The following is a 15573-nucleotide window of genomic DNA, read 5'->3' on the forward strand; positions in this document are numbered from 1 at the left end:
TCTAACCGTAGTAAAAGAACCCTGTTGACACCTCGGTCGATGAACTGTTTTGACCGTGAACCACTAGAAACTCAGCCCGTGTGAATATTTAAGTATCTGACAAATTCTCAGTTTTTCACTATAAAATGCCAAGTTATACCTCTGAATTTAGAAACCTCTTTTTTACACGGTCGATTACAACTTTTCACACCTATGTAAACTTTACTTGCCCTCTGATAAAACTTAGGTAAAACAAATTCTGATGGAACTCACAGGTGTTTAATTTAAAAAAGTTTTATTGAAATGATTTGATTTAAAACGATCCTTTTTCTAGGACTTTGTACGTAATTCTGGGATTTCGATTTCACAGTAAATATAATAATAGATTATTGCCAACTGTAATAAATTAATAATATAATAAAATAATGTTGTTAATGATGTATCTGATTATTAATTCGGTCTGTTTTGTACTCGTATAAAAATGTTTATTTTATTTCAACGTAAATTTATTAAAATATTTTGATTACGGTTAATTTACTTTTCGGAATGTTACTATGTCAGTTTGCCGTCATTTTCACATAATTTTAATAGATTAGTAAGAACATCAAGTAACCTTCCAAATACAATTTAAGTAAAACTCTTAGTTTTTACTTCCTTGTACGAAGTAAAGGAAGTATTGTGATCGCGAAAAATTTCGGTTTTCAGATTTCAACGAAAATATCCATTTTGACCATCCCTGAATCTAGTTTCGTGACGTCTTCTCATATTCTGTACGTACGTACAGGCGTCACGCCGAATATCTCTGTATGTATGTATCTCGCATAACTCAAAAACGATTAGCCGCAAAATGTTGATATTTTGGATTTAGGACTGCTGTAACATCTACTTGTGCACCTCCCCTTTTGATTGCAATCAACTGAACCAAAAGTCTTTAAAAAAGCCCAAAATTAAAAATTTGGATTTTGGGTTTTTTCTTAACTGCAGTAGTAAGTCCTCATTGAGAGCGTTTCAACGACATATTAAAATTGGTACTTATTTTCATTGGTTCCAAGGTTATAGCCAAATAAAATTTTAAATAATAAAATATTTGGAAGGCACAAAGGTTCGAATTCGACTTCATCTCCTTTTTTTAACTTTTTATTTAATTTAAATATATTGATTTATTAATAATTAACCTCTATTGTAAAAAAAAATTACAATAAATAATATTTCAATAATAACAATTAAAAAAAGAAAAATTATCAGAAGTTATTAATGAAATAAAATTTTATGTACTTTTCGTTTTTAAAAAAATGTGTATATGTAATTTAATAGGCGTACAAGGAAGTCATGTGGTGTCCACATCAGATTTTTTCCTATAACTTTGATCGATATAACACTGAATTTCTTATTGTATACGATTAATTTTACCACACCGTCGGACCTTTAAATACTTTAAATTAAGGTAATGTTTTTTAATTTCCATTCAAATGTAATTAATATTTGATACCGTTTCTGAAATGTTTCTTAAAAGGTAAATAGGAACGGTGATAAAATATTCTTATGGAATGACTCTGGTGGGGATAGATGTTATAGTGGGCGGTACAAAAAATGTGTTCGTGCTTAGGAATACAAATCGGGGACGATTTTTCTTACGCCTCCATTTTTAAAATCTTATTTTTTTTCGAATGTTTAAAATAAACCGGTTAATTTTTTCGTTATCCGTATTGTTTATATATTTTCTTTCTAAGAATGCGTGGTAATGATTTTTTTTTTATTAATAATTTTTTGTTTGTTTTCAGTTCGACCAGTACGTCCGATCATTGCAGCTAGATCCAAATTCCCCATTGTTCAGCCTAGTCACCGATGGCCAATTACCCTTAAGACAGAGCCTACATCCAGAGGCCTGCGCAAAGGACATCACATTACCCTCGTACTACAACCGGTTTCATGATCTCAGAAAGGATTTTCGAGCCTTCTACAACGCATCCCCGGAGGAAGAACTTAATTCTATAACGGATCTCATTAACTGTATCCTTTATGTATAACAACAAATAGTATTTTTTTTTTTCAGATAAATACGAATACTTGTACCGTTCCTCAAGCGTGAAAATGTCCTCGTTTTTCAATTTTAAATCAGAATTATTCCAGCTTTTTTTTATTTCATCATAAATTTTTAGAAAGTTGTTTCGAAGTAACTTGAATAGTATCAATACACAATAAAATTAAGGTAAGTAACGGTTGATAATTATATTTCGATATTATTATTTATAACTCATAATTAGTCGGTTATAACTAGTTTTATGTTAATTTTAAAATAGTAACTTGAAGTATAAATAAAATTGAATATTTTCTGGAACTTTTATCGCGAAAACTTTAAATACGTATAACGTTTTACTTTTATATTAGGTTTATTTGTATGATAACCCAAATTATTAATTTATTACTTTCACTGCATAATAAGTATCAATTTCTATATATTAGACCGAATAAATAAATTTAAGTTACTGATTTTACTTTCATTGAATTATAAAAACAGTTATATTAATCAAATTATGCTCTTCGACTTATACGATAAGAAATAATTTAGAGGCCTAATGCTTAATTCATTTTTAGATTTAAAATAAAAGTTTATACAAGTACATCCAGTTAATGGGAAGGTTTTTGAGAAGGTATTATCTTTTTATTACTGATAGATTGAATTCTAGAAGGTCGTTGATGGATGATCAGTATGGTTTTCCCCTAGGCAGGGGGCACGGAAGATGCTATTCTTAACGTTATGAGCATTGTTTCTTCTAGCGATTCTGAGTATGTCATACGTACCTTTTTAGACATAAAAAAAATAAAAATATGGTATGGATCATAATAATAATGGTATAATTTGTGGTGGCCCTCTGCCTTGTTTCAGCTGCAGAAGTGTGATTGTACGCAAAATTAGCTGAATGTGTTCTGTAGTTATTTAAGCAATCGAGATGGCGTCTCAGAAATAGGAAAACTGCTATCTGAAGGTCGTCCGCAGAGTAGTGTTTTAGGTCTCCTGCTCTAAGCCGTTGAATTCGATGCTTTGATGCGGTTGAGGATACCTACTGGATGCCGCGTCGTCGCGTATGCTGATAATGGAGTTTTGCTGGTTAAAGGAGATTGGAGGAATGAGATCGAATTCAGGGCACTCAGACTTACAAGATATTCCAGATGTGGAATTTGCAACGTAAGATGGTGTTTAGCCCAGAGAAAACAACGGTGATGTTGCTCAGAGGCAGACTAGCTGTTACACGATGACCTTGTGTTTCAATGGCGGGTCATCGAATTAGATATTTTCCGTCACAGAAGTACCTAGGTATTATCCTTGTTGAAAATCTTCGATTCAAGGATTACTTTTAATACGCAGCCAAACAGGCTTGTTCTGCTTTTTTCGATGTTCAGGTTTTACCGGTTTGGGGGCTTAATTTCAGAATCATGTGTGTTCTATATAAGGATGTACGCGAAGGTATAATGCTGTATGCTGCACCTGTTTGGTCTCATCGAATGAGGTACAAATGTTACAGGAATTATTTTATCGAGAGCCCAACGTCTTCTATTATTATCTGTGATTGGTGCCTGTAGGACTGCCTCTCGAGAGGCGGTCCTTGTTATTTCTTGTATTAAGCCCATTGATATTCTTGCGACTGAGCGTCAATTACGTTATGACTACAAGAAGGTAGGCCAACCTACCTCTGGGCGCATAAAAGAAATAGACCAAGGTTTCCATTTATGGCAGGTTAGGTGGACCGAATCGTCCGATGGCCGTTATACGTATGCTATTTTTCCTGAAGTGATAAGTATGCAGATTGTTAGGTGGATTATCCCCAATAGGTTGGCCGGATTTGGTTTGATTAATTCAGGCTTGTATCCGGAGTGTAGGGTCATTCATAATGCGCACCATACTTATATGTCTGCCTCAGGTACGAAGTTGGACGTACCAAAATAGTTAGAGGGCTTGCGAGGATCAATTCTAGTTTTGATTTGCAAGTTTATTGGAAAACAGAAAGAGAATGGAACGTAGTTGCCGGCTTCCTTAGATTCTTAGCCCTGCGGAGGATGACTAAGGAGGTCTAATGCTGTTATTGATTTATAGGTAGAATAGCAACGCCCGCCTGAGTGGTTACTTCGCTGAGTGTTTTGGCATCGAGCCCCGGTTAGCTCAGATATTCGCTGTTAGGATGAGAATGGATGTGTGGAGAACTCTGTACTGGAGCTGCGGTGTGGGAGAATGTAGCTGTTGGACCTCGCTCCCGAAAGCGGCCAGTGCAAATAGAGATAGGGTATGCTTCATTAGAGGCGTATTAAATTTGTGAAACTGTTCCTTGATTTTTAATTGAATCAGGACTTTGATTAAATTTAATTGAATTGGAAATCGAGTTGTTGCGATCAACACTTGTTTTGATGGTAAGAGGGTAGTATTTTTGGTGTTTAAAGACTCGGACGAGTAATGATCTGAGTGCGTAGTCTAATTGAAGTTAGATTATGGAAAGAGTTTTAGTGTGAAACCTTCGGTGTTAGAGAAAGGCGCGGGGATTGCGCTTCCGCGAATCGGTTAATCTGATAGTTGAGGGCTGTAAGTTATGGTAGGTGGTCGTGGTTGGAAGCGGCCATACGAAAGCGATAGTAAGTTGTGTAAATATGCTGACGAAAATGTCTGCCGAATTATTTACATCGGTGGAATCCTGACAGATGCCAAACTGATGACTGTCATGTGTTACGAGGTTTAGAGGGTCTAAAAGACGACCTCCTGTAAAACCCATCAGGGCTAGGGTCGGGTTGGCGACCGGGATCGCCACAAGGCGAATTTCTTGCCCTACGGTAGTAGGATGATATTTATTTACTAGTTAATTAATTTCTTTTCGATTTAAATATAAAATTTTAAACGATAAGAAAATGAAAAGAGTAAAGTATATTAGAAAAATATTTCCCTATACGTACATATATACTTGTGTTTTCTAGATACAGTTTTATTTAATCATTCTAGTTCTACTGTACGTAGTTAAAGATTGAATCCATTCGTTATTGTTTTCATATTTTATTGTTATTTATTTCAAAGTCGAGTTCTGTATTCAGTGCTGGAACGTAGTGCTGAAATGATTGTCAAGATATTTCTTACGCAAAGTTTGGTTTTATTCAACAGTCGTCAAAATTTGTTAAAAATAATTAGTATCCGAGAAAACCACTGGATTCTTTATTGTAATTGAATTTCATCGGCCGCTTGATTTAAAACGAATAAAATTACATTTTTAGTTAAAATTTAAAATATTTAACGTTTTAATTGTTTAAAGATTATCTTTTGTTTCCTATAGATTTGTTAATGTCATGTTTTTTTTTTTAATTTTAAAAGTTTTATTTCATATATGATTACCAAAATGTAGCAATCACAAACCGTCTAATAGCTTGTAAAAGTGGCATTGTTAGTCTAATTATGTTAATAAATTTAGTTACGGTATAATTAAAGGAGAAGACATTTAAGTTTAAACGATTAGATACTATACTGAAGTAGTGTTTATGTGATGTATTGAAGTGAGAATATACCTGGCAGTAAATAATGGAAAAGATAGGTAGTAAGTAAACCTAGAAATGTAGCAATAAAAATTGACCCTGAACTTAACTTTTAAATGGAAACCTCCGAGAGCATCGATGAATCCTATAGTGTCAGTTTACCCACGTATTTACAATATTCGAATAGCCTGTGGTGTGCTAATAAATCTAATTAAATTTATTATATAAGTTATATATACAAAAATATTTCGGTCGGTTTATGATAATTAGAAGTTTTCTTTATTTTATTTATCTTATACTTATCGTCAATTTATAGTTTCATTTCTCAAAAGATGAAAAGAGATATCGAAATGTCACACCGCTTAATTGTTATTTCAGTAGAAACAAAACCGCTTAGAATTTTTAAATTATGTCTTCCGAAATTTTTTATTTCTTATCTTTATTTTAATTTGTTTTTTTTTTTTTGTTTTGTACTTGTTGAACCAGTATATATATTCAAGTATTAGATGCACCGAATAAAGAAAAGAAAACAAGGCTAACGTTTGACAGCGATGAGGGACCTAAAAATGTTTAACGGTGGTAAAACATTAATAGGTTACGGGGTTGAAAAAAAAATTAATTTTTTTAAAATTTTTTAAGAAATTAATGTTACGTATCGCATATCTTATTCTATTTGTAGTGTTTTATTTACGCGTCATATTATTTTTATTTTTTCATTTTTTAGGTTTAATTCATAAAATTAGAATTGTATTGATACGAAAGTGTGTAATTTTTAAATATCTATTACAATAATATGTACTTGATTGTACACCAAAAGAGTAATTACAGTATTCATACTGCGATTATAATAAATATGTATGCATGCTTGTTAAATAATAGCAAAAATTATTTGTGATCATTTTTTTCTTTTTCTGATCTCTGTTCCGTTTTAATTCTTACTTGGATTCTCTATGCGTTGCGCTTAAGATTGGATTAGGTTTATTTTTTTATTAAAATCTTTGCTACGATTCACAACTTACGCGTGTAACAAAAGTACAATTATGTGGCAAATCAAGTGTGGCTTTTCGTTATGTCAGGATTTGTAATAGTTTTCTCGTTTCAAATGTTGAAATGTTAAAAATTAGTCTCAAAAATATGTGTGTTTTATATATAATAATGGTCCAGTATTTTGTGGCAGTTTTCAGTTTTCTTACAGAAAATTTAACTGAATATTACTAAATTTTCCTTTTTTCATTAATGTTTGTATGTTTAGAGGTTATGTTTTAGATTTTATTGCGTTCTTCTACATTGTATTGTGTTATCTTGTTGTGTAGAAGAGGGCTTACAAATATCGTGGCAAGCCAGGATTTATCAGTTTATAAATACTGTATTTTGAAAATCTATTTGTTCAGAACCTCTTCTTTGAACTTATAATAAAAAATTTGTATCTTTTATAAACATTTTTATAAAGATTTATAAAAAACGTTTAAAAATTGTATTTAAATCTTTAAATGATTATAAAACTTAATAGAACAAGCCGAAAAAACCCGACTTTATAAATAATACTTCATTTCTTCTTTAAATTTCGACTTTCAGAAATCGGCGCCAAATTAAAATTAAGTTAAATCTCAATTTTGCGCCGACTTAAAAAGTCAAAATTCAATAACAGTTGAAAAAATTATATGTGGGTTTTCAAGTCGGTTTTATTTTTACTTAAAATTTATATATACCTACAAAGAATAATGTCCGTACAGAAAAAAATCCGTTCCATACTTGAGGAGATACCTGGAATTTCTTGAATTTTCCAGGTAATCTTACTTTGAATATCAGAATAACGTAAGGAGTATGTATCTTACGATATTATAATGGAATCATACGTGTTGACGATGATGAAAAAAATTTTAAATATTAACAAATCGTCTACATAGGCGATGCAATTTTTCGTTAAAAATCTTTCGCGTAAGTTATCTAGAAAGAATTCACAACGGGCCAATCAGAGGAACGTTATCTAAAAGAAAAAAATAATTATTGAAATCGGTCCATTTAATGAAGCAAAAGGTTTGATTAATACCAAACAGTAATTTTGCATTCAAATTTATTGCGACTAGAAAGTATACAAAGGTCGACTTTCCTTTCTAGTTACACGTTGGAGCAATTTATTTATGTTCTAATGTTTTGATTGTTATACTATTGAAAAAATTGTTTTCAAATGATTTTTTTTGGTATAAAATCCTTGTAATCGTTTTATATTGTAGAATAAATGTTGCAGAAATTAATTGTTCGATGAATCGTTTTGAACTTATAAGTTATTACAGCATTGCACACATATACTATATAAACTGGGGATGTGGACGATCATTAGGTTATTACGCTTAGATTGTTGTAATTTTATAAAGTTTAATTGTGTTGATATTTTTATAACAAATAAAATTTCATTAATTTGTTCTTTATTTTGTCATTTTCATACGTGATTTTAAAACGAGAATACATTTAAACTTACTCAGCTGTTGCAAATAATTTCACAATAATTCAAATAATAATTAAGGAGGTTTAAAGTTTCAAGTTGAATGTTAGGTTTTTTATATTTGGGACAAAAGCATTTAACCGGATATTTTATTTTATTGAGATGATCGTATGCGCTTAAAAACGTTTTTTATTTATTTATTTTTTGCTACTTAGATGGGTTAATTTTTAGCTTAATTCCGATTACTTTGCTATAAAACTACTGATTTTTAAGATCTTAAACAGCTTATTGATCCGGACGTAATTTTGTTGCTTTTGGAGCACCTTTTGTTCTAAATTTTTTTTAATCTATAATTGTCAGTGAATTTTAGCCGACGGATAGCCTATATATTGAATATATTGCTTTCAATAATGATTTCAGCGTTCCAGTTTCGTTTTTTTCTTTCATATAATTCTGTAATCGTATTACAGCTTAATAAATTAGGATTAATCAAACAAAAAAATAACCTTAAAATAACAAAAAGTTCTTATTTTAATTATTCTTTACAATCAATTGTAATAATATGTAAAATATTCTAATATCGTTAAATGTGTAGTATTAATTTATGACAGTATTTTGTGAACTTGAAAATTTCTCCGCTAAGGAATTTTACTTGTTTTGTTTTATGAAAAATCGAAGTAGTATTACATTTGTAACTTGACTACTACTACTAATAATGTTTTTTCCTGTAGATAACATAATAATAATTCATTTTAAGCATAATAAAAGTCGGAAAAGTTTCATTAAATTTAATTAGTTTGCGAATAATGTTTATTAATTACATGGCATTAGCTAGTGTCACTGCAGTCTTCAATGACTTATGTAAAAACAGCTTACAAATTGAAAAATTAAGAATAAAAAATATCGATTTAAACTGAAAATATATTCTCGCAAGACTTATTTAGAAGAAAGTTATTTAGAAGATATGCTCTTTTTGCGTAGAAACTTAGTTTCTACGCAAAAGAGCATATTTCCATTTAGTTCTCAGAAATACCTTGCTTACATTAATTTACAGCAGCAATATTGCTTCTTTTGTTTGTTTTTTTTATTTAATCCTTTTTTTCGTTACTTCTACTTATACATTGTTCTTATTAGGGTCCATCATAATCACTTACCCACCATCATTTATAAGAAAATTTTACAAGTAAAATTTTATTTTTTTTATATCTGCCCAAAGCGGGCATTTTGTATTGTGAAAACGAATAATCTTTTAATTTTATTCATTTAAAATTTTAAGCGATCTGCTGCGATATTTTTTTTTTATACAGAGAGTGTACAAATATTTAAACGACTTCGTTCGCTGTAAAGTACATCCGATTCTCATCGTTCGATTTATTCGGCCGAACAAATTTTCTCTCTCTTCTTTTAGTCTTTTTTGTTTCTTTATTTTTAGTTTTTCTATTTTCACTCGCCAAATTTACGAAGAGTTATTTCTGAATAATTGCCGAAAATCAGACCGATGAACTTCATTTAGTTAGTTCGAATACCGATACGTGAAACTTTTACAAATATAGAGATTCCGTAGTTACCGATTATAATTTTATATTTCGGTCGTATTTGATTCCTTCATTACTTTAATAACGTTTTTATCTCTTTCACAAACATCGCATAAACGGTTAATCCTATAATATTGCGTGTAAATATACACCTGCAGGTAAAAATTATTTGCGCTGTAATAATGGACTCAGAAAATTACGCTTACGTAAATTATTGTTGAAATTAAAAGTTGCTGATTCACTATTTTTTCATGTTTGTCCAGCGATTTGTGAATTTAAGGTTGTTTTGATTACGTCACACGTTATAGCCGGGATTCAATAAATATTGAATGGATTGAAGAAGAGGGTGTAGGAAAAGTAGAGAGGTGATGGTGTAGTGAATCGGTGGGGATAGGGTGGGGAATATGTAGGTCTCCGGTGTGTAATCATTATTATCACTGGACGACGGCGTGCCGTGTAGTGAAAGGCAAAGTCTTCGGTAGAGGTGGTGAGGCGGGTTAGCCGAACGCCTGCCTAGCTTAGGTCGCTTGCCTAGCTCGAGCCAACCGTGCCGATACTTCTTAGCCTTCAATCCAGTGACCGGCATAGGTCATTGGCCTTTACTGACTTTCACAGCCTGAAGCGCTCGACTCCGGTCCTTTTTACCAATCGCCAGTGTTAGTTTGCTTTGCAAAACAATCATTTTTGTTTATTTATGTCTCTATGATTTTTTATCGTTATATCATTTCTATGATTACCGTCCATTTTTAGCGGTAAAACATAAATACAGTGAATTACCGTAAGGAATATTTGGTAACAAATAAGTATAATAATGATTATTTACGTTTAAGGTAGAAGTGTTTAAAACTACCGTCTTCTGACTTCTTTGAAAAATTGAATTCTTTTCGAACTCTTAAATTTTCCGAAACATTTCCAATAATACTGAGAAAGCAAATCGGTCCTCGTTATCATCCTTGTATAAAAGGAAAAATTAATTTTTATATCGATTATCATCACAATTTGGCTTTCGCGCAGTGTTTTTAGCCGCATTACAAATATCTGCCGTCGTTGTTATTTGTATTATTTACTTTCTTAAATAATCTTAGATAAATTTCTTCTTAACTGAAATAATATAGTTGTACAAAAACTGGATTATGCAGAAGTACATTTTTTAAATTTAATTTACATTGCATAATGTTTTTCATGATCGTACTAAAGCATAAACTGCACAGATCTGAATATTTTATTGTGAGGTGCCCAGCTTATGTTGGCCTCCAACAATAATAACTGATATTAGAATATATACAATTAATGGATGTGTTTGTAATGAAATGAACATTCTGAGAAATTTACTTTGAATTTAAAAAATCACCCTTGAGTAACGTTTAGGTTTCACGTTACTTTAAAAAAAAAAGTTGCAGATTATTTCGTTGAATAGTATAACGAAACCTGATAACCATTTGCAATTATTAAATACTAATCGGTTAAGTAGTTTTTGTAAGACTTTTCGGAGCTAATTTACCGGTAGTACTTTGCTAATACCCCGTCTTAAAAATGTTAGGAAACCTCTTAAGTATGTGTGTGATCAATCGATGTATTCTATCTATCTTGTGTTTCTTTTATACGAACAAATAATACAACACATAAAGCAACATAATATAATAATATGTTGCTTTTGTCAAATCTTGTATCTTGGTTTTTGCGTATTTTTACGAATAAATCTTTTAAGATTATCGTCTATTTGTTCTGTTTATTTATTATCTTATTTATTTTATTATTTTATTTCTACGCTAAGGATTATTAAAAGATTTAAATAGTTTTCAGCAGGCTTCATTGCATACTTACTCGTTAACATTTGTAAACCACGCTACAGTATCTACTCTAATGAGGTTCTGGATTGTGGACTTATATTAAAATTACCGTCATAAGGTATGATGTATTATGGACTGGAAAAATATATTTAAGTACTTTTTTATTTTCACATTTAAGATAACGTTTGTTTGTGTCGGCTAATGAAATTGTTATTAATGGTAGTATTTCTTGGTCTTAGTTTATTTCATTATCCATTTTAATATTAAATATCGTTATGCTATGAAAAGTTTTTATACATTCAGTATTTTATTTTCAAGGACGAAAATTATGTGGAGGCTTTCCTGTGATTGAATAACCCGAAGTGGAATAAACTTGCGCGTTCATGTTTATTTTGTAGTTTTAGTCCACTTGGAATCTAAAAACTATATTTTTTTCGTTCATGATAATTTAAAAGTTTAGCTTTCCGTTTGGATGTTTCCGATGGCTGTTTACTCTTGTACATATTTTTTCCTCATACTGTTTAAGGACATTGTACTTTATAACTTCATTAAACTTTCCTTCGTTCTGTTCTTTAGTGATACAATGTTTTAAAATCAAATTATTATTTTTATTTTGCTTATTTTTAGTTTTATAAACTCTAGTCATTGAATGTAGGTTGATTTCAACGTATAGTAGATGATGAGTAACGCCATCTATTCAACAAAACGTAAACTAACAGAATAAGATTAACGGTGAAGAGTACATTTTTATCTTTAAAATCGACTTATTTTGTTTGTTATTTCCATTCATCATGTAATGAATTTTATTGTAAAGGGCGTCCTTTTAATTGAACCGAGTTTTATTTTAATATAATATTTAATTAAATAATATTTTGTTTTGTGATATCAATATATAGTAATTTTCTTGGAATTAGTTAACTATTTTAGTTAATCAAGTTACTTATCAAGTAGTTGATATTTTATTTTATTATTATTCATGGAAGATCTTTATTTATCGTTTAATAGCTTGAAAAGTTGTTTTTTAGTAACTTGTAAAATAAAGGTTTTCAAACGGTAAAATTTTCATTTAAAACTTTTTGTAAAGAGAAAATCTTTTAGAAAAAAAACAATTGGATTTTCATTCTTAAACATTGATGAACATATTACAAATTAGAAATATTCATTAATTCATAATGAGCTCTAAATATTTATTGCCTAAAAACTCTTTTTTTTCTCTAATAAATTTGTTACATGCAAATATGGTGAAAAAAAATTAGTTGTTAGATAAGAATATTATTATGAATTTTGGATTCGTGAAATACTGGGTTTTAAAAATTTAATTTTGGTTTTAATTCATTGACAGTACTGCTTATTTTGAGGTGAAAGTTATAAAAGCTCTTTACCTGTGTTTGAATCGTCATAATTCATAGTATAATTCTTCAGAGACTGTCAATGATGTGAAATTCTGGGGTCATTGCATGTAGTGGTAGTGTTTTAAGGGGATTTTAAAATCTACCACTGAATCTGCTTTTGCACACCATTGAAGATTGGGCAACATTGAGCAAACAACACTTACACAAACATTAAAGCAGTATGAAAATCTTTACGATGAATAACAAAGGACTCAAATTAGACGCAACTGAGCAATTAACATATAAAAACATATACAGTCTTTGACCACATCAAAATGAAAAAAACTCTCTCAAATACCAATGCCAAATCCAACACCCCTGTAACATACAGCACTCCAATTGCATTATGTGTAGAAGCTTTATATAAAGCAATAGCTAGCTCAGATAAAGTAAAGCTTTTATAACGTTTATCTTAAAGTAGATTGCAGAGTAGTTGATTTTGAGTTTATTGTTGCTTTAAAGTTATATCCCTCTCTCTAATGAAATGAGAAAAATTCTAATATATAATTGCGATTTTATTAAGTGAGTACACTATAAATATAGATCTAAGAAATCACAATAACTGGTGATCAACTTTTGTTGGTGTGAAAAATGGTATGGTTACCCACTTAGAACAAATTACCAACTTTAGGATATGTTTGAGATCTATACAGCTTACAATTAATTTCAAAGACTTACATTAAGAAAACTGACACCTCACTGTGTGATGTGAATAACCTTTCTTTTATGTGTCAAGTAAAGTCTTAATTAAAGAACAAAATTAATTTAATAAGATGAGTAATTAATTTAACAACAAAAGTAGTTATTGATTTTATTAAAACAATTGATTTTGCTCTCGACTGCAACTTATTTTGTCATTTTAAACTTAAATAATAGTTCATTTTAATGGTATTTTATTAAATTTTTACCAGCTAATGATCCATAGCATTTTTAATTACAGTAAAATCTCTAATACCTCACTCTTTAATTAATCATCTCCTGATTTGTCACCCATGATAATTTACTTATTGTTTTTATTCTAATCATCCTTGTACTTAATAATGAAAAGTTTGTTTCATTTAGTCTTTCCTTTGAGCTATTTCTTTCACTGATAACAAACTGATTTTAGCAAAGTAATGCTGGCTAATATTGTTTATATATTTAATTTTGTATTTTTTTTTTTTTAAAGTAATATTGTTGATGTTTAAATTAACAAAGTATTTAATAAAATAACATCATCTATTTTTAAAAGCACATATGTGCATCAATACAAATATTTCAGATCGTAATTATAATAAATGAATCGGGGTTTTTCTGTTACTTTCACCCACCTTTTATTTGTCCAATTCACTCATATTTGTATGAAATTTAATTATCAATGTCAATTTCGGTGGAGAAACTCATTTTTAATTGTAGAAATCAACTTATAAATATAATTAACCAAATTTAACCCATGCTCGCTTCACTCGCTAACTGCTAAAATGTTATTATTTAAATAATAAATAATTGCAATAATTACTGAAAGACAACACAATGTGGACTAATCGACAACACTGATATAAGTAATCAATGTTGTAGTATTTCGAATCGTAACTATACAGTAATCTGTATTTCTAAACAATGCCACTGTCTTTTCGGTGATTCAACTAAATATAAAAAATGCATTTCTCCACCAATATTGACATTTATAATTAAATTTCATGCAAATATGAGTGAATTGGATAACAAAAAAAGTGGAGGGTACAGAAAAGTACCAATAAATCTAAATACAAAGGTGGACTAATAAGTTTCTTGCCTGATAAGGAAAATAACATTTTTTTGAGTTTTTTTTTCACACAAAGACTAATACATTTTTCATACCAGTTCTTTAATTTAGTTATACATTTTTATAATGTGATTCGTCGAGCTCCTCAAAATACCCATTTGCAGCATCAATAACTTCTTTGTTGGACTTCACTGTCCACCAAGCCACCAAGCCTTTTTTGAAGTTAGGAACTAGTAGTAGTAATTGCTTGGTGCTAAATATGGCGATTAAGGTGGATGAGCAAACAATTTAAACTTTAGTTCATTGATTTTAGCCATGACTGACAAAAGTGCTGCTGCATTGTTATGGTGAAACAAGATTTTTATCGCAAGATGTGGTCTTTTTTTAACTTTACCATTTAAATCCTGCAGTAGGTTTGCATTGTACTCGTCATTGATAGTTTTACCCTTTTCAAGATAATTAATAAAGACAATTTACATTTGCATCCCAGAAAACAGTCGCCATAACCTTATTGGTTGAAAAAGTTGTCTTTGTCTACTTTGGGCTTGGTTCACCTGTTTCTGTTTACTGTTTTGACTGTTATTTGCTTTCAGGAGTGTAGTGGTAGATTCAAAGTCTTATCCTTATTTATGAATCGACGCAAAAATTCACTGGGGTTCTACACGTAGAGTGCCAAATTCTTAGTTGAAGCAGTTTTCTATTACAACATTTACTTGGACATTAGCAAACACAGCACCCATCTTGTGCAGAACTCCCCCCTCCCCAAAAAATTATGTAAAATATAACCTACACATTCTTTTGATATTTTAACAGTCTCACCTATCTCACACACTTTTAATCTGCAGTCTTCCAACACGATTTTATGGATCTTTTCTATCATTTTGGGAGTCATCACCTCAGCAGGACGCTTGGATCATGGTTTGTTCTCATTGCTCTTATGATCTTTTTTAAATTCAGAAACCCACTGTTTTATCATTGAATATGATGGAGAAGAGTCTTAAGTGTTAGAATCCATTTCTTGCTTAATTTGACTTATCAACCCAACCTTGTATAACTAGGACTGATAGCACGTAAGGAAAATATAAGGGAAGACATCACTAATGCTGTATCTAACATTTTAAGTGAAAAATATATTGATAGTTATACTCAAGATTAGACAGATTTTTGAATAAACTATAGAGAAAGA

At 30.4% G+C, this 15573-nt stretch overlaps 1 protein-coding gene across 2 annotated transcripts in view; it reads left to right on the forward strand.

The window, feature by feature from the left end:
- Window positions 1-15573, forward strand: part of fus (epithelial splicing regulatory protein fusilli) — a 305162-nt gene that overhangs the window by 127954 nt on the left and 161635 nt on the right. For both annotated transcript variants that reach the window (XR_012757154.1, XM_075371453.1), the window contains exon 4: window positions 1761-1989. Coding sequence is in view for 1 of the 2 variants with exons in the window: in XM_075371453.1 (XP_075227568.1) it covers window positions 1761-1989 (229 nt within the window). In the remaining variant the exon portion in view is untranslated. The remainder of the gene's footprint in view (window positions 1-1760; window positions 1990-15573) is intronic.

Source organism: Lycorma delicatula, chromosome 1, assembly GCF_047948215.1.
Source record: "Lycorma delicatula isolate Av1 chromosome 1, ASM4794821v1, whole genome shotgun sequence".
Lineage (NCBI taxonomy): Eukaryota > Metazoa > Arthropoda > Insecta > Hemiptera > Fulgoridae > Lycorma > Lycorma delicatula.